At 37.2% G+C, this 27,240-nt stretch overlaps 3 protein-coding genes across 3 annotated transcripts; 2 read left to right on the top strand and 1 right to left on the bottom strand.

The window, feature by feature from the left end:
- The first annotated feature begins 203 nt into the window (after positions 1 to 203).
- fam131c (family with sequence similarity 131 member C) lies at positions 204 to 7,353 on the top strand. Its single transcript, XM_066671648.1, has 7 exons — positions 204 to 358; positions 1,168 to 1,234; positions 4,227 to 4,297; positions 4,543 to 4,633; positions 5,574 to 5,807; positions 6,129 to 6,227; positions 7,080 to 7,353. Exons 2-7 carry the CDS (start codon positions 1,195 to 1,197, stop codon positions 7,349 to 7,351), a joined length of 807 nt encoding a protein of 268 aa, XP_066527745.1. The 5' UTR covers positions 204 to 358; positions 1,168 to 1,194; the 3' UTR covers positions 7,352 to 7,353.
- Positions 7,354 to 8,543: 1,190 nt separating this feature from the next.
- Positions 8,544 to 18,620, bottom strand: clcnk (chloride channel K). The gene is made up of 19 exons (XM_066671647.1): positions 18,467 to 18,620; positions 18,185 to 18,316; positions 17,461 to 17,589; positions 16,966 to 17,105; positions 16,776 to 16,853; positions 16,579 to 16,654; positions 16,248 to 16,373; positions 15,473 to 15,557; positions 14,974 to 15,075; positions 14,483 to 14,567; positions 14,214 to 14,372; positions 12,703 to 12,772; positions 12,511 to 12,618; positions 11,612 to 11,828; positions 11,308 to 11,441; positions 10,953 to 11,023; positions 10,782 to 10,862; positions 9,663 to 9,749; positions 8,544 to 9,508 (listed from the first exon to the last, which is right to left on the bottom strand). The coding sequence occupies exons 1-19, from the start codon at positions 18,618 to 18,620 to the stop codon at positions 9,470 to 9,472; spliced, it is 2,073 nt and encodes a 690-aa protein (XP_066527744.1). The 3' UTR covers positions 8,544 to 9,469.
- Positions 18,621 to 23,688: 5,068 nt separating this feature from the next.
- hspb7 (heat shock protein family, member 7 (cardiovascular)) lies at positions 23,689 to 25,634 on the top strand. Its single transcript, XM_066673153.1, has 3 exons — positions 23,689 to 24,056; positions 24,873 to 25,006; positions 25,086 to 25,634. The coding sequence occupies exons 1-3, from the start codon at positions 23,882 to 23,884 to the stop codon at positions 25,263 to 25,265; spliced, it is 489 nt and encodes a 162-aa protein (XP_066529250.1). The 5' UTR covers positions 23,689 to 23,881; the 3' UTR covers positions 25,266 to 25,634.
- Positions 25,635 to 27,240: the final 1,606 nt, after the last annotated feature.

Here is a 27,240-nt window from a genome sequence, read left to right as displayed (position 1 = left end):
GCTTTTAAAAACATTGTAATGTAGGCCTAAGGTATTCTCGTTCAACGAGAATCAGGAAAGAATTGGTTCTGTGAACCGAGTTAAACGAATGAACTATTGCTGGGTGAGTGGTTGCCATGGGAACAGGGTTTACCCGGTGGCGAGGACAGCTTAGTGGAAAGAAACGGAGAAATGTTTGTGTTAGTTTTGGGGATTAAGCTGTAGTCTGAAGACAGACCGTCTGAAATAAAGACGTTTGAAGTAACGAGTTCAGGCAAAGGTTCCTGTCATTTTCTGACGACGAATAAAATGTGACCCTAGTGAAATAACGCTCTTGTTTGTTATTTGATAAATAACGTATTATGCTTGTTCCTGATAGGTAAGTGTCAGCTTCATTTACACTGGAGAAGCACTAGAGGGCAGCACAGAGCTGTTAATGTTTACTCCACTTTCTGCGTTGCTTTTCATAAATTACATGTTTTTATATATATATATATATATATAAAAAAGCTTCATTTCGTTTAAAGATTCAGTTTGTTGGTCACATTTACATTTGTTGACCCTATACACATCAACACATATTGGCCCTAATTTACTAGTACAACGTACATCAGCCGTCAGAAAAAGCTCATGATGTTGTATTGCTTTTCTTATAGCTCTAGCCTGCCTAATACACCCAAGTGCTCGAGCTGTTCTATTTCCTTTTCACTTTACACTCACACATTCTACGTCGGTAAGGCGTGTTAAATGTGTGAAAAGCCTCTCTTTTTCAGCATGTAAAGGGTGTGGAGGTTGAGGGGTAGAAGGAAAACAGGGAAAGAAAAGGGGGAGGAGAAGGAGGAGTGTGAGGGAGGGACAGTGTGTGTGCTCGTTTTTCTTCATCTCTCTCTCTCTCTCTCTCTCTCTCTCTCTCTCTCTCTCTCTCTCTCTCTCTCTCTACCCCTATCTCTCTCTCTCTCTCTCTCTACCCCTATCTCTCTATTCATCTCTCACTAACCCCCACTCTCTCAACCCTGCAGATGGCAGGAAATGCTTCACTACACTGGAGACATCAAGTTATTTTTTGTTTCTCCTTGACATTTTCCTTTTCATATCTCTATTGCTAATCAAAATGTTTTTCTACTAACCCTCTCCCAAACCCTATTTTTTTATCTTCTAAAATCTTCAAGTCATCCTTTCTTTCTTCAGCATGGTGAACAGATAACTACCTGGCTGATGGTCACCATGGGCGCCTGCCTCTGCAGAGGTCACCAAGGTCAGTTTCTACTTGTCTGTCAGCCTGTCACTCTGTTGTTGTTCTGTCTGTCAGCCAGTCTTTTGCTTCTGTGATCTGCTGCATGATGGTTTAGTCATCCCTAAGTTTGTTATTCTGCTGGCATCGTAGGTGCGTCTCTGTGAGTTTTTACTTTTCTAATCTCTGTACAAGGGTAATATCACAATGTCTGTGTTAGTGTCTGTCCATGTATTCATATCTTTCATTTACTTGTCAGTAAAATTTAAGTTTATAGTGGATATGCATTAGTCCACATAGAGTGGACCCTCTAGAATATTACCTCTGAATTAGCCCATGGAACAGTCTAAAGTATTGGACAAAGTACAAGCCTAAAAGTAGGCTGTGAAAGGGGGTTCTTTCGTCGAAGCAATGCCACATAACCATTGAAAGGGGCAAACAAAGGATGCACAGCAATAGATGAACTACAATCTACACTTTAACTACAAAGTTATGGTCAGTGGACACGAAAGAATAGACAGGGATTGTATAAATAGAGATGTAGTCATAATGTTATGGCTGGTGTACATAAAACTTTTTTTAAATTAAGCAGCAGGTGTAAACATTCAAATAAATAAATAAGAAAAAGTTTATGGCTTAATGTGCAGACATTCAAAGAAACTACTTGCTGTTGTGTAGTACTTTCTGTTTACATGCCCTTGTTATTTTTGTTGATGCTCTCTATAATTTGTTTAAATCGAATTTAATGACACATGTACATGTTCTGACAGCACTCTCAATAAACTCAGATAAGCATATTATTGTGTAATTTATCACAATAAAGATAACTTGTCATCAAACTGCGCTAGCCTTGACCCTACTCTGTCCCCCATGTCTCTCTTCTTATTTCTCCAGAGGATTTCTACTTAATGCAGAGAAATTAGGACAGGGGAGTTTTTCATTATTCCTTCCCTTCTCTCTGTTATCTGATATGGTCCAAAGCCCAGAGAGAATTCACCTTTCTGTGCTCTGGGATTTCTGTTATCGTAACACACAGCACCCTGTACACGTCCAAAACAAGTCGCTTACATCTGCATGTTAAATTAGTGGAAATAATCATTCAGCTGCCAGTGAATTCTTAAAGGGGCACTGAGAACTGAAAGCCTTAAATAGGTACAAGAAAGGAACATGGGTATTTTGCAATAACAGCCTCTGTAGTGTTACACCGAGGAAGTAACAATGCCAGCCACGGTAACAATTCTCATTATCATGAGACAACAAGAAGCCCTGCCATCTCTGTCTTTCCATTTAGTTTCACCAAGAGAGCTGGATAAACTATGACAGCTACAGTAACAAAGAATATATATAAAACCAGTCATATATGTGAGGTACTACAGCTAATTTTCAGCAGAGCTGCTGGAGTTTTTAAACACTGGGTCCTCTCATTGTCCACTCTGTTAGACACACTTACCTCATTGGTCCATCTTATAGATGTAAACTCGGAAGCAGTAGCTCATCTGTTGCTGGACAGTTTGTGTTGGTCATCCTCTACTTTTTCTTCAGTGTGAACTGGATGCCAGTACCATATTTGTTTTCTAAATATGGGACTACTCTCTTGCTGGTGGATTTTTCTGTATTTTTTTATTTATATTCCTCTGAAAAAAAGCTGTATATTATGATACACAGTACTGCCAAATCAAAGGCCAAAACTTTATTAAAATTCTTTATTTTTAAGATAAAGCTACTCAACAACTACACAACCTTTCACTGCAATACTAACTTCAAACAGTAAAGGTATATGAAAAAAGAGTGGATCTGATTTATTCCTATCTTAAAAAGAAGAAAACTTTACAGACTGTTAATCTGATGGTGGTGGTCCACCAGGTCTTGTGCAATTGTTAGTAGTCCAGTTTTCCCTTCCCATGTCATCTTTATGCATGTGGAGAATCTTTCATGTTATATCCTCAGAAATGTCTACTGAAAAATGAATAACTTGTACTAAATGGCAGTTTTAAATGACATTACACATTATTTTATCACTCAGCACTATTCCAAGCCGCAAAGAACATTGTATCTCATAGCATTTACAAATGAAATATGACAGGGTCTGGCATTTTGACCTTAAGGTGCCTTCCAAGGAAATGGCAGGGAGCAAGAATTTGCTCTGATAATATTGCGTTTGGCTCTCCAAAGACCTGGCCATTTACTGTGTATGTATGTGTGCTTTACCCCAGTGGGAGCCATTAAGTGGGGTCATGGGGCTCTGAGGCTTAGGTAGGGCACCGCATGTTAAATGCCAGGGTCACAACTCATGAATAATTTAAGATAGAGATGGATGGCGTGCCATACTGGACACACCAGACTAATACCATTGCCAAGGTTGTACTTTGTCTGTCATTGCACATTAACAAATAGGCTGCTCAGTAGTATCAGAGGCCCAGGAGACCATCAGAAGTGAGATGAGATGTCCTCTGTAAGGTCCTGAGTAAATGAGATAGGCCAGTGATGAAAATTTGCTCCTGCACACCAGGGGATCCCCAGGGATGGGTTGTCAAGACAATTGCTTGTTGCTATGGCAACATTGGAGCAACAAGAGTGAGTCCCATCCATACACTTTAGTGCAAACCCAAATATGCAAAGTGCACACACACACTGGAATGTGTACGTCAGAAAATGTACAGATTTAACTGTTATTCAGAACCCTGTCCCTAAAGACAAATCTAAACCTGGTGGAACTTATTTATATTTATCTTTTAACTTGTCATCCTTATTTCTTTGAAGATCTAATTAAAATGAAAATGTCCATAATGCACAACTATAGTTCATTGGACAGGACATGTTGGGTGTTTTTAAATAATGAGGCTAATGTAACTAACAAGTAAGGAAAATCTCTGTTACCCAAAATAATTGTAAACGTGAACCCCTTCATGAAAATAGCTTGTGATTTAATTGAAATTTAATTAATTTAATTTCAATAATAATATAATTTCAATGTCATCCTCTTCTGCTTATTGATGATATGTTTGTTCTTTTCAAGATCTTCAGAATGACCAGCAGCATCCCATGAGAGAACTTCAGTATTGGGCTGAAGGACAGCCCATTGCCAAGGTGAATTCATATAACATTCTCCAACCAGTGAGAAATAAGGATGAATTAAATGACTGAGTCATTGCACAATGCACATTCTAGAAAAGGTTTCGTGTTATATGTAATTATAACTTACATATTATCCAGTGCTTCTTGCGTGAGTGAATTGTTTGCACTCTTGTTTACCACTTTCTGTTAGCTTTATATGGTTGTATGATTTAATTAAATGCACTATACTCATCAGCTGTCTTTTCCATCCATTTAAGGGCAATCACCAGCCATACAATGGCTCTGTGACAGATAAGAAAAATGGCAGTGGCTATAGTATTGGGGAGCTGGCCACATCCTCCTTGATGGGTAAGAGAACTGCTGTTCATGGAAGTCTGCTTCAGTCACTGTTTTATTGTTTTGTTTGAATTCTTATTCACTTTGTATAAATAATAATAATAATAAAAACTTTCTGCAAGACACTGCTAAATAATGTAATCTCCCACTGCATAGACATCATTATCATCAGCATAATCTCTTTCACTCTCTCTCTGTCTTTTTCTCTCTCTCTCTCTGACACACACACACACACTCTCTCTCTCTCTCTCTCTCTCTCTCTCTCTCTCTCTCTGTCTCTCTCTCTCTCACACACACACACACACACACTCTGTCTCTCTCTCTCTCTCTCTCTCTCTCTCTCTCTCTCTCACACACACACACACACACACACATGCTCTCTCTCTCTCTCTCTCTCTCTCTCTCTCTCTCTCTCTCTCACACACACACATACACACACACACACTTCACTTCTTTCTCCTTGGCTACCTTTTTACTTGACTTTTCTCTCCTGGAAGTTAATTACTGAGGCTAATAATGTATTGTGGGTTTTCTGAACTTTTTCCATGAATGCTCTTTTAATCCTGACAGTTTAATTATGAAGCCAGACACAAGACACCGAATGACTTAGTCTAAAGGGCAAAAGCCCTTTTTGCTGCTGGGTCATTTAAAGAAATTTGCATTCTTGAAAATTATTTGTAAGGCATAAAAATAATTAAAATAACAAGAAAATATAAATTACTGTCACAAGGAGTAACACAGGGGATTTCATAATAAATTACTCACATAGACTTCAGTAAGGTCTGACCTGAATTGGCTGATAATTACGTTTTCTTCCACCTTATTTCCAAATACATTTCTTTCATCTTTTTCACTAACATTTCAACTCTTCACATTCTTTCTCTTATTCCTCTTCTTTCTCTGGCATTGAATTCCGTCTCATTTAACCTGTCATTGTTTTCTGTTTGCTTAGGTTTGGTGGCGACTATTAAGGAGCACATAACTAAGCCTACGGCAATGGCACAGGGCCGAGTAGCCCACCTGATAGAGTGGAAGGGCTGGGGGAGTGACACAGCATCTGGAGGGGGCTGTCGTGGCTGGAACAGAGAGGGAGGGGGCTGGGGGGGTGCGGGTGCTACTCTGCAGGAGGATGAACAGCTCTACTCCCACCTGACTGATGAGATTAAAGAAGCACGCTTTGCTGCAGGTAAGCTCCCCTGAGTGGAAACTACTCAAAATGACATTATACAGTACATCAACATTGATTTAGATAGCTCGTTTGTGAGTAGGTTTCTTAAAGACAAACGTTCAGCATAAAATCAACCTTACTCAGTTTTTCCAGTACCAGATTACTTTAGTTTAGTCTGTCAACCAAAACATAATTTGTAAAAATATCATTTTAGTAAACTGTAAGACAATATACCCATGCTTCAAATACCAAAGAGATGTCAGAGGCTATAAAGGTCTGTTACTTACATAAGCTTTCTGTCTGTTCTCACAATGCCTTCATCTTGTGTCACTCTCTTAGGTGTCGCTGAGCAGTTTGCACTGGCTGAGGCAGCAATGGATGTATGGCCTACACATGAAGTTGAAGATCTAGCCACATGCAGCAGAATCCCATTACAAGGTAATATGTATATATTATATATATGTATATAATTTATTTTTAAAGATCTTTTGTGTGAAGTCTTGAACACTGAATGTAATCAAAGTGTTTAAAAATAATCACATGGATGTGATGTATACATGTGATTTACCTGTGTGTCCTCCTTAGGCCTCAGTACTTAAGGTAATGCAATCATCACATGATGATAATGAGATGTAGAATGGTGAAATATAGCCTGTTGAAACAGATGGGATACAGCACGAGGTACAATCTCGACATCCTGTGCTGTTACTGATTAATCTGCTGCATGAATGAAAGATAAATGGGTGAAATCTTTCTGCAAACTCACACATGCTCTGGAGAGGAGATGACTCACAGAGACATAGGGCTGTAATGAATTCTAAATTAGTGGGTCTTTTCAGTTATACTTCTGCTTTTTTCATGTACGAAGATGTACATTTGTGCTCTTTCTCATTCCTCATGTTGCAGTCAGCTTCCACTGAAGCATGTCTCTTTTCCGTTGCATGTGAGTGCAGTTTGGGGTGGAAATTTGTGGGTTGTTATATTTACCTGTTTTGTTTGCTGCCTGTCCCCAGCTAGTCAAAGGAGTAAGATCAAAAAATCAAATCAAATCAAATCAATGATGCTTATGGATGTGTTGCTGTGGTAGATGATTACATGTCATGACAAATAGCACATTAAATTCTAGCTTTAGCAATGTCTCTTAAATATAATGATGTACATTGGTCCCAGCCAAGAACAATTAAAGAATAATAATGTCAGATGAAAAGCAAATCAATGGATTTTGGTGTTGCACATGGCTAAGCTGGACTTTAAATTGTAAATCCTGTTCACAATATTATTTTTCCATAGGTGCTGATGGCCTGTATCTCTCTCAGTTCCTGGTAGATGGAGGTAGTTTAGGTGTCCCTCAGCATCTGTACAGCATTCACATGGAGGCCAATGCTGCTGAAACTGCTTCTGTGGTTCCTCCTCAGCTTCCTCCTCAGCCCTATTTCCAAAACTCAGTGTCTCAGCCGGAATCACAGCACCCCCTGCAGGAGCAGAGAACTTTACCAACTGGCAGCTCTGTACGACACGCAGACAGCAGCTCTGTGTCTGAAGACGAGGTTTTTTATGACTGAAATTTTAATTATCAGTGGGCACATGATTTGTACAATTTATAACTGCTCTCTAGAAGTTGAGGTAGACTGTTGATTTCTCAGATGGCAGTGTTAGGATTTAGTATGTATAGACCAATATGATAACACTTATTTATGTTATGAGCCGTAAATAATTTTCATCAGTGCAAGAGGGCCAAAACCAAGCTACCTCCAAAGAGGTTATTGCCTTACTCATTAGATGTACATATGTTGAATTGTGCTCCCTTGACACCCGGTCAAGGGGTATTTTTTGATGCAAGTGCTAGTTAATTGATGCATTCACAAATATATCCTCCCATGGCTTTTTTTTTTCCTGGAAAATATGTTCTCAACTACTTATAGGAAGATGGTTTAACAGAGCGACAGCTTGCAGCAACCTCCATGCAACAACTGCAATATGAGCAAATCAAACAGCCTCATGAAAAACAAATGCATGTGAAATTATACTCACAGAGAAAGACAATATGTAATGTCTGTGATATGTCTTTGAAAGCCGCACCTGTAAATACCTGCTTATAAAACTCTTTTCAGATGGGTTGCCTTATTAGTAGAAAGCAGAAATATGCTGGGGCTTTACAGCTGGAGATAATATAGATGTTAAAAGACTTGTTCCCTTTAAGCCAGACACCATTCAGACATGTCTGGTGAAATTCATTTCCGAACAGTGAGGCTGCAGGACAGAAAAGACTGTTTCGTGAGTAATGCAGTTGGATGATGAATGTGTTTAATGCTGAAGCCCAGGACTTTTAAACCAGGATTTTATTGGTATCCAGGACTTGCTTATATATATTTTTTCTGTTTAAAGTCTTGTAGTCTTGTCAGATATTCACATCTTTATCTTTATACACCGTGGTACATACAAATGATATATTTATGTGAAATTGTCATATTTTCTTTAAAAAAAAAAAAAGAGAAAAACCTTCATAGATTGCAAAATGAGAAATGTGGAGTTGTGGTGTGAGTCAGTTCCTCCAAGCGATGCAGAGAACAAACCAGAATAACAATTATCTGTCTGCTTTTTCTGTATGATTATTCTTTATTAACATTCTACAGATAAAGACAAGTGGTGGAGAACGTGGAAGGAGAGGAGAGTGTTTGCTGGTGACAATGACAAGAGAAGGTGTGCATGCGATTCTGTGTGTGCATGTGAGAAGACAGGAAAGAGAAACATAGCGAGGTGATAAATCAAGCAATTTAGTGTTATCCTGCTCACGACTCTTATAATAGCCTTTACATTGTGCGAATCAATGCATCGTGTGATGGCTGCTTTTGTACCACAGGCACAAGCTTCTAAATAGGATCTAACTGAGCATGATGGTATTGAACTGAACTGAAATTATGATGAAAATAGGACTCTTTTTTCAGCAAGCAAAATACTTTAAAATAACCAATCAATAAAGCACTGGGCATAGACATTTGAACAATACAAAAATTGAAAGAAAGAAAGGAGGAGAAAGGTCAGATGCAAAAGAAAATTCTGAGGCTTACAATGAGTGCATTTTGCTTTCTGAATATAGAGCAAGGTGTGATCTTTTACTGTACACTTCAGATAGAGATGCTTTTTTAAGAGGGGATTTTATTGCCTTTTTATTTTCAGATTAATCACGGTGTTAGGTCTCAAACAAACCTAGGTCATAAACAAAATTAGTGTTATCATTGTCTTTGGTAAGGATTGCCAGGGGCACTCATTCAAAGAGACCAATAGCGTGACTGGTGCCGAATGGCTGCTTCATTTAATTACACCTCCCTCATCTCCTCAGTTAAGGCTGGGTTCACGTGGCTGATTTTAATAAATCTTTATCACTGGGCCTGCCCTCAGGCCTATAAACAGAACACAGTGAGCAGTGAGCCTCCTTAGTCATGGAACCAAATAAAGAGCTCCTACTGTTTCAGTTCCAGGAAACAGGCTAGCAACAATCTCCACAGATAAGCTTATTTGCATTTAAGTAATTGTAGCTGCATTATGAAAATGATGGTGATGATGATGAGAGACAATCACTGCTTGATTTATTCTGAAACAATGACTAGCACAGCTAAAGCATTGGATTATGAAGTATGAACGTATGATAAACAAATAGGGTTCATTTGTCCATCCAGGCATTAGATTTCTTCTGCCATCGCTTCAATTATTTTCTTCATCTGGAAGACACAAATAAAAGGTATCATTCCTTGGTCAGCTCTTTGATATTTGTGCATTGTTGTGCATTTGTTAAATCCAAGCAGTTTGCTAAAATGCTAAAATGTGGTAAGCCTGTGCGTTTGTGTTTACTTGTTTGCCAGCTGAACCCCTCACCTCGCGCCATGTGATGACGCCACACAGCTTGCCTTTTTCTGTGACAAACACCCGCTGCTCTCTCACTACACTCATGATACAGTGAGCCTAGCAAGAACAAACTTAATTACACACACACACACCAGCAAATAACAAACAGAAAAACAAAATTATATAATACAACGTCATTATCCAATCAAAAATATATAACTCATTGTGATATTTGATCACAATGTCCATCGTATTGTGTTACATTTCCATGATGAATGGACCAATTTAAATGCTCCAAAATTATTTGGAATAAAATATCTTTACATTGAATTCCACTGAAAATATAGGTTTTTATTCCTTCTCGTGTAAAGTTGGCATTTTAGAGATACATGTTTTTCATTGGCACCACGACCCTGAACTGGACAAGTGGTTACAGGCAATGAATGAATGTTGTTCATCGGACAGAGACAAAATGCACCACATATATAATATCATACATCATACACTAAAAAAGAATGCACTGAATTGTCTTGAGACAAATGTGCACAATATCTCTCTATCAATAATATTGCTTAAATCAAAACAATCTAACTAGCAAGCAACACCTAAAATCTTTATTGTACAGGCATCAACACTACACAGACTGTTTTAAATTATTTCTTATTCATAACACATCTCATCCACAACCTTCAGAACCTTTGTAACATCTAGGTTAATGATATATTAATAGTGTGACATACCAAAAGAGTGTTAACTTGTTTGATGACATCATGCTAGTAAGTAAACAATTTGTTCTTTGTTGAAACATTTGTGTGAGTCAAACTTACCTTAGAGTTGAATATGCTACTACATGACTATAATTGTTATTAGACTAGTTTGGTATTTAGCCAGACACTAAACTAAAATAATTTTTATGCATCCCATACGAAGATACCTGAATGACCGTTCAAGCAAAATCAGGCTTTTAAAAATGTACTTTTGTAGGTCAGAAACGGTTCATTTTTGCACTTGTCCCAAAATATCTTAGTTATTCCACTGAATAAAATTACTGCCATATATAAATTGATGTTGATTTAATGTGTTTTATTAATGTGTACATTTGAATTAAGTGCATGTATTTATTTGTGTTGCTGTAGCTGAAATCTTTACCTGCCTTATTGTAGTATCTGTAGAAATTTGTAATGTAACAGATTGAATGGTGCATTTATCCTCCAGGCTTTTGCATGGAACCTATTAGGTGAATGACAAACATAAATCAGTCAAGGTCACCTCAGGATCAAGTCACCTCAGTTCACTTCAATTCAGAACAATTGTGTCAACCTCATTTTGGTTTTCAAGCAGAAAGACCTGTAGTTGGTTTCTGGTGACTGTTCCCAGGAGAGTGGGAGATTCTAAGGGAGAGAAGAGAACAGGTGACTTATAGAGATAAGCCTGCCTTCAGGCCTTTCAGTTCAAATCAATTCTCCATGAGGAATATTGAACATGCATTGCATTTCTGTAGCAACTACATATTGAATGTGCTGCCTTGACTATTGCTGCTGGCTGTTTAATTTGGCCTCCTGGCCTTTTTTTTCTTTTGAAACGTCTCCTCTGTTGTTGCAGTACCACAGTTTGCTGCAGGCTGCCATTTCAAATTTCTGTTAACAGTGCTGTTGAAGAGATTGGTCAGACTCACCACGAGTGTCCACTACAGGGAACTCAGATTCTGTGCTGTTGTTCAGAACATTCTGCACTCCCGCCACTTTCTCACCTCGCTCTAGCACGGACCCTGCTGGCTCTACAAAACGCCCAATCTGGACTGAGGACAGCCTGCAGGAGGCAATTCACCAAGTAAGTAATGAAGAGGCAAAAAACATTAGATTTCCTTTGTTAACTTCATTGATTTATCTCTGCAGAACTGTCTCCACTCAATGATCTTTCAATCAAAAAATAAACAACAGACCCACAAAATAAGTTAAGTTCCCTTTAGGAGGACTTACTTTGGACAGGCCCTGATAAGAGAAGGCAGGTGTGGGAGTTTCTTAATGAGGGATATGCCATCGTAGAAGGATGGCTGATGCTTTGAACGTGACACTGCGTTGGATATTAGTGTGGCTATTAGAAGAGGCAAAATGTGACCAGACTGTCCAGTCATCTCCAGAGCACAGAGGGCAGGTGAGAGTGTATGTGTCACACCCCCAGCAAAAGCTGCTGCTCCTAAACATGGATGACAAGGTTTTTATATGTAAATTATGAAAACATTTATGATAACTATATATTCTGTAAATCAAACTAAAATAAATATTAAGTGCATTAAGTGTTACATCTGCAAAATAATAATGATTATAATATTTCTTTAATAATATATAATATATAGGTTTTCAAAAAACAATATAATTTAAAAAATATCTTTCTTGATTTCTTGGGGTGAGACGACAGATGTAGGACACTGAATAAGACAGAAATTCAATATTTGGGAAAAGACTTTGGGAAAAGACAGGGCATTGCACCCTGAAGGTCACTTGGGGTTTTACTTGATCCAATGTTCATGCAATACCATGCCCACTCTTTTTTAGAAAAAACATGACAGTTTAAAATTCTTTGCTGTTGCAAATTGTGATGTTGCAGGAAATCAGAACTTATGAATGTTATAATGTTATATTTGTGAATTTTTCAATTATTGAATATTTAAAAACTAGAATGTTATACAACTGAGTTACAGATATGTTTCACCACAGATATGTCTTCATTTTTAGGCATAGATACACACACACACACACACACACACACACACACACACACACACTTTTCAGGACACCAAGAGCAGTGCAACTCTGAGACACGCACTGGTTTTGACACTCTATCTATGGTAAGATGACAGGATAAAATGTTTGTTTACCCACTAAAGCATAGCCCCCTGGGTTTATCTTCCTCTCTGTCCCTGATGAGATTCCATTTGGGAACAGATAAGCCAATCCTTCACCCAGAAAACGACCTAAAGCAGCACCTTCAACAGAGATTTCATTTTTCAGCCTGAGAAACATTTGAATGTTGTTTGCATTATTTTGTCTGGCAACTGCTGTCAACTTACCAAAAATAAAGACAGGCATGAAATATCCAGCTGGCAAAGGTAAAGTGCAGGCCAAAACCAGCAGCCAAAGCTAATAGAAAGAAGTAAGAGATGATAAAACAGTTTAAATGTATAATAATGTATTAGATAAAACAAAAAACATAGAACAGCTTAAGTTAGTATGTGAACACTGTTTAGGTTTTAAATAGTACAAGTCACTCCACAGTCAAACCACAACAAACCATACTGTTTTGTGATAAAAATAAATAAATAATGCACATTTCTCAAACTATTCAGACTACAGCAGATTTGTCAGACCACACTGCTTTTAGGCAGAATATAGGGCAGCCAATAAGAACACTCACCGTTTACATATATCAGTGTCAAAAACATCCTGTATTGAGAATTCATTCATTCATTGTCTGCAACCCTTATCCAGTTCAGGGTCGCGGTGGGTCCAGAGCCTACCTGGAATCATTGGGGGCAAGGCAGGAATACACCCTGGAGGGGGCGCCAGTCCTTCACAGGGCGACACACACTCACACCTATTGACACTTTTGAGTCACCAATCCACCTACCAACGTGTGTTTTCAGACTGTGAGAGGAAACCGGAGCACCCGGAGGAAACCAACATACATACAGGGAGAACACACCGAACTCCTCACAGACAGTCACCCAGAGCGGGACCTGAACCCGCAACCTCCAGGTCCCTGGAGCTGTGTGACTGCAACACTACCTGCTGCGCCACTGTGCCACTCTCTGTATTCAAAATAGTCATGTAAAAGTTAATATCCCAGTTTTGTGTATGTTAATATATTTTCTAAGTGTAACCTCAAAAAACAAATAAAAGAGTAATGCAGTATATGGACTCATAAATGCAAGCTGAATATTTTATTGTGTACAAAGCAAAATCCCGAGAGATGAATAATCTCCAGTGTTCATTTGTATATTTCAGAATTTAAATGTACACAGTAGGTTTTCATTCTACACAGGGGATCTGGCTGTGTACAAAGAGATTAAAATCAGTATTGGTGAGGACTGAGTGAATGGTAATTACCAAATAATGTCATTAATATGCATGAGAAAATGTCTCATATTGTCGCTGTCCGGTAAAATATCCTGTATCTCCAAAATAGCAACTTTACAGGAGAAGGGAATACCACAGTAATTAAATTTACAAAAATTAAAGCAATTGTCTCAGGTGTTTCTCTATGCAATCAACTCATAGAGCAAAGCAAATAAATTTTGAAAGGTTAAATTATTGCTTGTTCTACAAATATCTTCTAAAATTACCCCCAAAAATGGATTATCAAAAACAAATGTTTTTAATTAAGCATGGAGTAAACAAAGATGGATGCCAGTTATTTTCAGAAATATAATTATTGTTTTAAAAAAATACATTTTAGGGCCTAATTTGTATCATAACAGGGAATCACCAGAAATATTGCTGTAATTCATTAGCTGACAGCTTCCCCAGTAAAATGATCACCTCTGTTCTGGAACACTTCTGAATATTCCCTATTCAACTTCACCTTAATGAGAATGAAGCATCCAAGTGTTTGAAAAACATTGATTTCAGGTGGACTCCATTCCTGCCAAAGAGGCTGTATAGAGTCTTCCACTAGTGTGGCATTGCGGGAAGTCCACTGGGTACCTTCTAGCAAGGAGGATATCAGCTGCTTCATTGTTAGCTGTGACAAAGAGGGCAGAGAATCCACTTTAGAGTTTGGTGACATTATTAAAGTAATAGGCAAATGTATGTATATACAGAACACTTAGTTAAAAATACTTCAATCCTTACCTGGGAGGCTATGTAAGATCCTGCAGAGAAAGGGAAAGTCACTAATCCCAGGAGGAATGCTACAATTGCTGAATACATTGTTTTCCTAAAGCAAAAAGGCCCAAACATCTCTATTGTTACTGATATAAAGTCTCCTGTTAAATCTTTTATAGCAAGATGTTACAGATATTTTTTTGTAAAAATAACAAAAATGTTTCGATAACTTGCAGCAATAAATTAGGTTCTTATATGATTAGGTTTCCTTGTAGAGCATCTATTGTTAAATGTGATTCAAAAGATACAAGTCAGATTATTTAGAGGCTTTGCATCTAAGCTTACTTAAATGACATTGGTAATCAACCAACAAAAGCCTGTTGTGATGTCTGTTGTGTTTTCATTGCTGTTATTATTAATGGTATATTACTGTTCTCGGTTAGAGTAGCATGTTGTATGTGCTGTTTAATTATGTCCTTTATGTAGGAGTACCGTAAACATATCTATTGGCTGCTCACTCTGTTGCTAAAAGCCTGCTGATGAGTTTGTTTGTTCTGACAAATCGCAGGATCCAGCGATGGCTGAACAAGTAAATACAGCTTACTGCCCCACACAGCAATCTACCACGAGCATGAAATAAAAGAGACAGTGAGCGAGAGATTAGCTCATGCTAATGAATAATAATTACAGTTTGGATTAATCTCAGAGGCCTGGGTTATGAGTCACTATCAGACAACTAAAGAACAGAAAATGCTAATTTTATGATTACATTATTAAGGCTTGATGATTTCACAGAGAAGGAACTGCACAGATACTACAATGCAATTTCAGTGTTTATACTCTGTAGCTTAGTTCAAACTTTAAAGCTTGTCATTTGAAAAGAAATTTAGAAAAGATGGCAGTAAAGTAACTAAAGAATAACCTTATTTAAATTATGAAACAGTAGGACCTTGAATGTATCAGATCTCGTAACCACTAACCACTTAAACATAACCCCCCACCCAAAACAAAACTTACCCAAGAAGAGAATAAAACAGCATTTCCGGAGGTTGGTATGGGAAGTCCATGGGGAAACTGGTCTTGAACAAGGCATTCACAGTTTCTGAAGGCACAGATGGCAGACATGTTTTCTTGTCACTTCTAACACCTTGAGAGCCACTAGGTGGGTAGTAACTAATTACATTTGCTCAATTATATTAACAAACATATTTTTGCTCGAGTCTATTTAACAGCAACATAAATCATTTCCATGTTGTCCTCCTTTTTCATTTGATTATGATTTCTTAGTTTACTGGCACTGTTTTTATTAAAATCACCCATTCTTGAGTTTGGTTTTAGCTCTACATATATCCACAAGAAATAGAAAAATACTATTTTATATCCTATGCTAAGATGCCAAGATTTTTAAGAAGTTCAAGAGCAGTTTTTACAACATGGATTTCCCTATGTATTTTTTTTTATAATTTTGTTTTTAATACCATGCATGTATTGCTCTAAAATAAATGAAGTGTAAAATAATACGTTTTTCAGAAAACAGAAAACTGTCTGAAAAAAAGTGCATTAGGCTGTGTAGCTTTTGGAGGCATTCAATTGATCTGGTTTTTATCACCATCAATGTGAACATTTCTAAACAGTGGTGTATTTCATATAAAACTCGTAATCATTTTTGTTTCACGTCTCAACCATTTAGGTCTATAGCCATTTTTAAAAAAATGTGTAATAGTAGTGATAAATGTGAGCGTAAATAAACGTGTCACCGTTAGGGGGCGCTGCAGCAGTGTTTGTTTATTACCGTGTTCTCCACTGAAAACAGCGAAGAGACTTCGAAAGAGAGCGCCACAGACTGCAGCAAAGAAACATGGACAATAATCTCTCACAGAATAGTGACCGCCCAATACCTCTATACTGAAAAGCACTCCTGTAAGAATGAGAGAGCGAGAGAAAGAGGCAGAGAAAAGTACAGAGAGATATATACATATTATATACAGACATGTTTACAAAGAAACAGAGAGGGAGTGAGAGAAAGGGTGTATATATAGAGAGAGAGACTTCAAAAGCAGATATATCAAAAAAGAAAGGCATTAGGACTTAAAGCATATGGACATTGTGATTGGGCAACTCACCGCTGATTGGTGCGGAGAAACAGCTGGCCACGCCCACAGCTGATGCTACGATCAGCATCTCTTGTTCACTTCTCCTCTGTGCAATGGAACATAAAGAGTTATTTCCATAATAATAGCACAGATACAGTCTGATTCTTATATTTAGTGAATCCTGCTCTTCCTGTGGAACTATTATGTATGTAATATACAAAGAATACCTGTTTTTTGCCAGATGCATAGGCATATAAACGGTGTAAATATGCTCCCATCATATTTGACAGATGGACAAATGGACCCTGAGGAGGATATTGTTCATGAGAGGGACAAGAAACATTCTTAACATTTAAGCTTAGCATTCAAGTTAAAAAACGTTGGAGATCATTATTTATTTAATAATAATCTAGTTACCACTTTTCCCAGAAACACAGTGCTGCCTGCAGACAGAGTACAGATCAAACCCACAAGTTTAGCAAACAGATTGGAGAGAGACAGGTAATCTGGCAGCTGTACACCTGCGAGAATTGTTCTCATCTCAGGCAGACCGGAGCCTGGAACAACAACACACACAGAGATCAGTGCTAAAAGCCTTATCACAAAAACATCACTCCTTATTGATGGATATTCCTGATCAAATGCTCCCACATGTCTTCTTAGAGTTAACACAAAACATTGAATGAAATGGAAGGCTCAGAAGCAGCTGCACATGAACCTAAATTTACTTTTAGAGTAAAAAAAACTCCTCCTTTTCAAAAGGAGTGATGGATTATCGTGTGCATGTACAGCTTTGATTATGTAGTATATTTGGGGGGGGCAAAAACTTTACATATGACTGTGTACAAATGGATATGAGTTCCACATGAATACAGCATAGATGATAAACACAGTGGTAGTGCAGTATATGACCTGCAGACTGAGGGCAGATGCTGTGAGAGAAGCTGGTAGACAGAGCACAGAGGCAAGCTGGGTACAGTGTCCAGCACAGGAACTGCAGCAGAAAGTGACCCTCCAGATTACTGTAGAGCCATTGGTGAGCTGGCATAAAACAATGAGATATGTACAGTTTTAAATAGCAGTCTACATCAGGTATCTCCATTCTGCACATTCTATTTTAAACATATTTAAATCATATATACATATGTATGTTTTACTAGGTCACACTTTAGGCCTATAATGTAATTTTTTATGATCAAATATTAGCAGACACATTATATAATCAGGAAGATACTTTAAGGTATAAACCCATATTCAACTGCACCCTCACAGCTTGTAGTAATCTCCATTTGAAAAAAGCTTTATTTAATATTGCAAATGAGTTTATAAATGAATTTACTCAATTTCCAATGCCAGGTTCTGGCTAGAGGAGTATAAATCTCCCCACCTTTGGGCTGTGGAACTGCATTCTTTGGTAATATGGACCACAATTCAGTTTAGGGTAGATGATGTGGCAGTTGGGATCTAGAACTCGTCCAGCATCACTAACAGTCTCATGATTGAATGCTATCAAAAACTAATAAAAACATCCCAGATTACCTCAGCTAAATGGGGGATAATAATGAAATGATATGAAAACATTGTATTTCAGAGGAGATGTTGGCTGTTGATAAATTCTTGGAGCAAATTGTCTCACCTCGCAGGAGTTTTGCCACAATGAAGTCAATCCAAAAGCTCATGAGAGCCATGAGAACTCCCAAAGCAGCGTAGCAGTACCACTCCAGTCCAGCCAGAGAAAGCATTAGACTCTGGACACAGACAACATAACCTGGACAGTAGAAGTGAATGAGACTGAATGTAACATAATGATTATGGCTATTGATGGATAGAAGGATCTCAGAGTCATCAGTGGTCAACACAGCACAATGAAGAGGGGGAGGATAATTACAGATGAAATGATTATTATATCAGGCCTTACCTCTAATCCGTGATCGGGCAGCCTGCCATGGTTTCCAAGGGTGTTCATTAGAGATAATTAACTTGTCCTGTGTGCCTTCTGCCTCACCACTGGCTTGCTGTACACCCTGTCGTTTATGTTCATTAATGCTAGAGCTTACATAAACCTTTTCCATGGTCTGGGAACGTTTATGTTATTATTACATTCGTTAGTGGGAGAAACAAACAAAAGCACATGGCGAGAAATAATGTTTTGGCAAAAATAGATCATTTTTTAAAATTTGACACATAGTAAACTTGATTTAACTTTATGTATCAACTGAATAACATTATTGGCAGGGAATTTTGACTGCTTTAACCATGTCTAAAGTTAGCAATTTACATACTAGTTGAAATTGTTACATTTTCATACAACAGAAACCTTAAATAATATTTTATAACATTAAACAATTAATCTTAACGTTAACTTCATTTGAATGATCTCACAATGTTAGGTAGCAATACAATTGAACCTGATTTTACATGTCAGAATAGTTATTAAAGCATGTAATTTTAAGAATTCACTGCAAGTCATTATTCATTGAACCATAGGACACCTACACAAGCATTTCATAACACATGTCATAAGCCTACATGGAAATCTATAGAGATTTATTTCAACACGCATACGTTGTTAAAGGTAATTGATCTTACCTTTTCTAGCAGCCTCTTTCATTCAGCAAAGTAATGTTCAGATTTCACAAAATGACAACCTTCAGCCACACAGATGTGGAATGAAGTTGGAAAAACATAAATCAAGTTCAGCTCTAACTTATTAATGGCGTGGTTGACCTATGTTGTTATTGCCTTAGGGCATGTACTGGATTGGAACACTGTGAGAATGAACACCTCTTGATTTGTTTTCCTTTAAATTCATTTAGATTTTCTAATTGTCATTCAGAAAAAGCTTTCCTTGGCATTTTAGACACTTTATTACTGGTAGAATAGAGTCTGAACAGTGAAGTGATGGGGTCTCTGTCCCTGACCAAATGAATGCAGCTCACAGGAAGTGAAAAAAATAGCAATGACCTTCAGAGAGGCCGTCTGTTAAACATTTGGTCACTTAAAAAGAACTTGAGACTTCACAAGTTCCTTTGAACATAAAGGAAGAAGCATGAATTATGCAACACACTTTGACGGTCTTTTGTATTGTTTTGCTCCTGCACTCGGAGAACATGATTGGACTTTACAATACTGTGCTATTCAAATTTCATGCATTGCCCTTTTTAGAAGGTAAAGGCAATTATTTTCCAGAAAACCCCATATTTGACATTTGCAGATTAAAAGAAAAAATACTTCTACATTTTCTTATCAGGATAGGTCATTGTCTGTCAGTGGGGATAAGTAACAAAGTACTTAAGTCATTTTTGGGGTATCTGTACTTCACTATTTCTTTTTACCATTTTCCCCACGTCTCACAATAAATATCTGTACTTTTTACTCACTACATTTTCCAAACAGGCTTGTAACTATATTTTATGTCTATATATTTATGTCTTTTATAATGCAGCTGTTCTATTCACACATCTAATGAAGCTCAAATAGTAAACTATTGGATATAACTGGCCCTAAATGCAACTTACTAAACTCAATGCCAAGTGTGGGTTAGAAGTTTATAAAACCCTACCATAATTAGAATGTGGAGCAGTGGAACTATGTTCTCTGGTGTAATGGCTATCCATCCATTACTATATAGGTAAGCTGGAAATATGTGAAAAGAAGAAGATTTAAGCTCATTGTTATCAAGATATAACAAGGTATTTCAGCTAGATTTCTTTTGCGTATTTCTTCCTTTGAAACCTGTTGTAATTACAGCAAGGAATTTTTCTCCATTGGCTTAATAAATCATTAACACAAATAATACCAATCCAACTGGCATCAACATTGTATCTTTCTTTATGTCAGTCTTATTTAGGTTAATAATAAAAGGATGTTAGTCAAACCCATGCCTCTTTGTGCACCACTGTGCTGTTTCCATTGCATTTTAAAGTGTCTTAATTTGTAAGAATGAGACAATTCTTCATCTGTATTATTCTGTTTCATTATTCTGTTCATTCTGTTTCCTCTGCAGGGGTTATTGAAAACCAATGACAGATAAAACCCCATTCAAATATCGTTGCACCGAATGAATGAACATCAGACCAAAGGTGAAACTGCATTTGATTTAAATGCTGAATTCATTATTGAAAGTTTTATTCCCCGCCAGACTCAATCTGCACCAGTCTGAGTGGTGTATGGAGAGAGTGTCTAGCATGCATGAAATGCCATATTCTTTCTCCATTCCAGGACTGATGAGCTGCTGCCCTCTGTCATTGCTCATTTCATCTCTTTTAGCCATCTTTCAATGAGCCATCTGAATTTATTTATCTGGGTCAGACAGCAAGTTTGGGTTTTTTTGGGGGTTTTTTTCACCCTGAAAGATGTATGTACAGATGTGATATGGCCTCTGACACCATTTGTGTAAGAAAACAGGCTTGTATTTGTTAGCCTTTGCTTAGATGTCTTTAATAACAGCTGCTGTGTTTTGTATTCCACTGATCGTGATCCATGCCAAACAAACATGTGTATCATATTTATCAACCTAAATAAGTTTAATGTATTTTTATTTATGCAATTGATAAGCTACATGAACCTATCTAAAAATAGCTTAAGCAGGAATACTGAAGCATGAATTTTGATTGTGTCATACTGTCAAACAGTGTCAGGAAAACCATAAACTATATATTTTAAATAACTTACACAATTTGAGACAACTTCCTTTAGGCATACAGGTTAATTCAAGCTAATTAGTAGGCTATAAGCTTACATTACTTGTTAGGTATTTTAGCTTGGTATGTTCACTACAAACTAAAGATGTATACTTATAATTATTTCTTATGGTGTTGTGAGTTGTGTAATTATGATGAGTGACTGCAGAATTGAGCAAGATTACCTCAAATGTTTTGGAACTCCTGTGTTTAAGACAGAGGTCTCTAATTATTCTAGGGAGAGAGAGAGAGAGAGAGAGAGAGTGAGAGAGAGAGAGAGAGAGAGAGAGAGAGAGAGAGAGAGAGAGACAGAACCAGATATACTGGATCGAGACAATCTGTTTTTAAGTCATTTACATACATTGAGGATTCATAAGAACATTAGACCAGTTTCGAGTTCACTAACAGAGTGGAGAGTTAGCAAATGGTAAAGAAACATCTGAATTTTATAAAAAGTGTTTTTTATTACTATCATGAACATTGCCTTATTGTTATTTAACACATTTTTTAAAATTGTGCTTTTATTCAGAGTGGTTTAATGTAAAAATGTTTGTGCTGCACAGTGACCCTGAAATGGAAAAGTGGAAAAGAACATGATGATGATGATGTTTGTGCTGCATTTTAAAGAGAGTCTGATTACTTTACAGTGGAGAGAGAGATCCAGCTGCTGAGATTTTTTCCAAAGTGAAACCTCAATAAAACTGAGGCCAAAACAAAGGATTGTAAACACACTCTCTCTCTCTCTCTCTCTCTCTCTCTCTCTCTCTCTCTCTCTCTCTCTCTCTGTGTTTCTCTCTCTCGCTGTCTCTCTAGAATAGAAGCACTTGTGGTGACGCATGCTGTGGGGGAAAGTGGTGAGTTGCTGTGCTGGATTTAGACGATTAGTGAAGGACTTTAAAGTTTACACAGATAAGGGGAAGAAGTCATGGTGGGCTGTGTGCTATGTCCAGAATATTCGAAAGGGCACAGTGCCCTCTAGCAAAACAACTCAAGGACACGGGAGGAAAGAAATGCGTATATTACATTAAAACATATTTTTTATGTCTTACTGCAGAGTTTCTTTTGAATTCAAAACCAGAGACCAAACAGGATAAGAAAAAGAAAGGAAATTTAATATATATTTGATGGACTCAGACTTGAAAAGAAATGCTGATGTACTGTGTGTCTAAAGATATGAACAGATTATCTGTTCTCCAAAACAAATGGCACCTAATCCCTTTGTCTGACATCATCCATGCTCTGACTGCAGCTACATTCCTTCCATGTTCAAACTCATTATATGAATACAAAGTATTATTTTTCCTATATAAAGAGCTTGATTAGAAATATGTACATTGTCCTAATAGAGAAATACATCTATAAAAATAAGCCTTATTTTGAAATAAATTGAAGTATTATTTCCCCTTTTACATATTATTTGTTTTAAGATACAAGATTTTGTTAAAATTATGGTTACATAGATATAAATGTTACATATATATAAAGGTATCATAGTAGTCAATACAGTCAATACAGTAGTCAAAGACCACCCTTCATATATATATATATATATATATATATATATATATATATATATATATATATATATATATATATATATATATATATATATATATATATATATATATATATATCATAAAGGTTATTTTAGATTCAATATTTAATATATATGAAGGGTATATACTATACTACAGGTATTTTTCTACTCTATTCAATCGTAAAAGTTGCTTACATTTGATACATTATTATTTACATTATTCATAGAATTCCAAACACATTCAATGATACTGAGGTCTTGGGTCTGAGGTGGTCAGTCTATTGATCTGATAATGTTTTTGCAAATCTTGATTTGTGAAAGCCTGTGCCATTGTGTTTGTGGTCAGCTCAGTTTAGCAGGTTAAGGGTTGTAACAGAACCCTGTCAGTTAAAAGAGCTTACAAAGTGAGACTGAGAAAAGTCTCATAAACCTCAGGCCTGTAAAATATAATAACTCGAGGAAACTCTCTGTATATATCTGTTGACAGGGAGATAGAGGGGAGTGCAGAGGACACAGAAGAGTCAAGTGCCAGTGAATATATGGCTATTTCAGGGCACGGCTGTTTGGAATGCCAACTGCTAACTCTTCCCATCCCTCTTTGTCAAAGACCCTTTCTCAACCTCAGACCCTCATGGTGCAAAACTTTTCCGACCACAGACCCCTGCTCTTTTTTCCTACCTCATGAGATAAATATAGCACATAGTCATCGTGCAGTAACACTCTTGTGTGTACATAGACAGAACACAGACGAGAGAGAGAGAGAGAGAGAGAGAGAGAGAGAGAGAGAGAGAGAGAGAGAGAGAGAGAGAGAGAGAGAGAGAGAGAGAGAGAGAGAGAGAGAGAGAGAGAGAGAGAGACTCATAGTTCAAACCCACAATATAAAAGCTAGTCAGACTAAGAATACATACAAACCAAGAGTGGTCCATCAGTGAGGGATACACTATGTTAAATAGAGAGGATAGCAAATAGAATTTGGACACTATTTAGACAAGACCTGCTAAAAGGCAACTCTGCCTGTATTTCCTTTATGAATTTGTGCTTTTATTAAAAAATCGCCTTTAGACTCCTTATCTGAACGGATATTGATCCTCTCCTTTGAAACATCCAGCCACTTATGAGCGTGACCAACTCTTCTGCTTATCGATCGGAGCGCAGTTTCCACAAAACGTCCTCTTCTTCATCTTCATCTTCCTCCTCCTCATCACAGCCCTATATGGAGAAGAGCCGGGGACTCTTTGCTGAGGACTTTGGGTCTTTCATGTGTCCCAAGGATGCTTTGGGATTTCCAAGTGAGTTCCCTTTAATGTCTCATCCACTGTGGATCAATGTGGCTGTTCTTGAGTTAGAGACCAAGCTCCCTTGAGCATTTTTGGAACACTCACTTTAAGCTGTTTCAGTGAGAAAATCAATATTGGCTGTCCCTCACGGTGCAGACCACATCCTCCCTGTTATCGATTGGTATTTGTCTCGAATCTCCAGGACTGCATTTACCCTTTGACTGAGAATAATAGAAACTTGTTAGATGTGTAAAGGGCATAAGCACCCAGATATCCTAAACATATGTCTGAGAATCTGAAAACATTTGTGCAGTTTTTATGTGTTTTTTTATATCTGTATATGCATGTATCTAGTATGTATTTTGTGTTAAGTAAGCTAGGAGTTGTCTATGACATTTTAGGGAGGTGACGGCCAGGCCGGCGTCCTTTAAAATGGGTGGAGGAAAGAGGGCAGTGGAGGACAGTCTAGGACAGGCAGAGAGAATTCATGGGTCAGTGCCAAAGCTGTGACTTCACTGCTGGAAAATGATGCCTGGGAGAGCACTTTGGCAGCTCGTTGCTTAGCGACAAAATACACACGTGCCACACAAGTGTCATATTTGTGCACAGGAATGTTCATTTGCAATTGAGTTGTACATTAATTTAGCCTTTGTTGGAAGTCTGGAGTGGCCCCTCTGTGGTTACAGCTAATTGAGAATATGAATATTATTAAAATGCATTGCTAGAAGGCAGAGTGCATGGAAATTAGCTGCAGATTCAAACTCAGAAATCCAGAGTAGAGATGTTTTGTCATTAGTATATTGATGGCAAAATATTTTTTAATTCCAGATCGCACAGCCACACCTGGCAATATCAAAACACTGGGGGACACCTATGAGTTCACAGTAGATGTATGTGACTTCTCTCCAGAGGACGTTATTGTGACCACCTCCAACAACCAGATAGAAGTTCGAGCAGAAAAGGTGATGCTTCATTGTTTAACATTCTTTTTCAAAATAAGCCCTTGAATCTTTCACTTCATATTTGCCTTTTGTTCTATAGCTTGCAACAGATGGTACAGTGATGAACACTTTCACCCACAAATGCCAACTACCAGAGGATGTGGACCCCACTTCTGTAACATCTTCCCTGGGAGTTGATGGGACGCTCACGATTAAAGCACAAAGACATCCAGCTAAACTTGAACATGCACAGACCTTCCGCACAGAAATCAAAATCTAGTTCTTCTTATTTATATCTGTCAGCTGTAGACTACTCATGTATTCTCACATTATCCCTGTCGAAAATTTATACTCTTAAAAATTAAAATAAATGTTCCTAACTGGTTTGTGATTTGAACACACGCACACGCACACACACACACACACACACAAAATTTTTAAGCTTTTTAAATGTTCTCCAGATTCACACATTATTAAAATATTAATAATAATTTTAAAAAATCACCCACTGAAAGGTTCTGGAAACCAAAAGTGGTCCTATTGTTACAAGCATACTCAAATATATTGCCATGTTGACCTAATCCAATATTTGTTGTATGCTGAGGTGCAAAAACAATGTAAAATAAATTACATATAAAATTTACATATTCTTCCTTACATATTAAAACAGTTTTTAAAAGTACAATAAGAGTTACCAAGTTTTATACAGTGTAATATTATTTTGGGTGAAGTTAGAGTAAATCAATTTCTGGTGAACAAAATTAAATGTCATACAACGTTCAACACCTTTTCTGTGACATTGATTAAAAAGAACGCCTTTTGGCACCTCTTAAGTTCCAACATTAAACATACTGCATCCTCCAAATGTCAGGGATACATTAACCCTTTGGCTGAATAAATAAAATTTTGAAATGATGCAAAACATACACACAGAGAAAAGAATAATTTGGATATTGTTAAAGACATATTTACATATCAGTTTTTCTAGGATGTAACTGTAAAGACTGCACCAGGCTGAGTGTGAATCTATGTATATATAGGTTGCTGTGTTGCAGTTGGCCTATAAAAATGCACTGATGTTTTGTTTTTTGAATAATAAAAAAAAGCCACTGTGTCTTGTGTGTTTGTGGAATGTCTCACATTTATGAGTTAATGATCTGATCCATGTCTGCTGTCAGTACTGGAAACAAACAGGCCTCTGACAAATTGGCAGCCTATTAATAGAATATCCTTTAGCTATTCAGGCCTTCTAGATACCTTTATGGCTATGCATTCTTTGTGCCATTCATCCTTCATCAAGTTATCATGGTTCAATGGTACAATATTAAATGTAGGAGCAAAAGCATAACATGAAAAAAAAAGTGTAAAGGATTTAAATACATATGATTTACATTGTAATACAAAAAATATTACTATCAGTGACCACAAGATTTGAAACTGATCAGCCACAGGAATGTGAAGTGACTAAAACAGATTATCTCATTATAACCACAGGTATTAAACAGCAAGTGAACTGTCAATTCTTGCAGTTGATGTTTTGGAAGCAAGAGTCTGAGCAAGTGTAAGGGTCTGAACAACTTTGATCCATGTGAACCTAATTATAGCTGCAGACCAAACAATTCTCACGGGAAGAGTATCCACTTACAGCAGTGGCCTAACAGGATAATGTAACCTGCCACACAGCAAAATTTGCTCAGCAATTCTTTGAGGAACATGCGGCAAGACTTCAAACTCCTCATATCAGTAATGATTTTTCCTAACCTACAAGAAATTAAGGATCTGCTGCTAGGATCTTGGTGCCAGATACCACACCTTTAGAGGTCTTGTTAAGTATTCCCCAAACAGGATTTCTCAGTTTAAACAGATGAAGTGGCATTCCTACTAAACAGTCCTTAACTTTGGGTTTCAGTTAGATATCTGTGGTTGTTTTGTATCGTCTAAATACAGAAGTAAAATGACTGTTAATAAGCTAAGTAAAAAAGGTAGGCACAATAAGCGAAAGCTTCAGCCTATAACGTTTTGGTTTGTATTTGTTTTGTTCTGCTTGTCATGTCTATTAATTTAATATTTGTTATCATTATTGTTGTCTTCTTTTTAGGTAATATATGGTAAATAAATATATTTAGGTAAAAAAATAATGTTTTGGCAACATGAAAGGGATGCAATAATTGGCAGTTGGTTTTAATATTATGGCTGATCAAGACAATGTCGAAAATTAATGGGATTAAAGACAACCTCCCAAATAACCATATTAA

Source organism: Hoplias malabaricus, chromosome 5 (assembly GCF_029633855.1).
Source record: "Hoplias malabaricus isolate fHopMal1 chromosome 5, fHopMal1.hap1, whole genome shotgun sequence".
Taxonomy (NCBI): Eukaryota; Metazoa; Chordata; class Actinopteri; order Characiformes; family Erythrinidae; genus Hoplias; species Hoplias malabaricus.
Note: the sequence above shows the minus strand (reverse complement) of the source record. Positions and strands in the feature narration are given on the sequence as shown.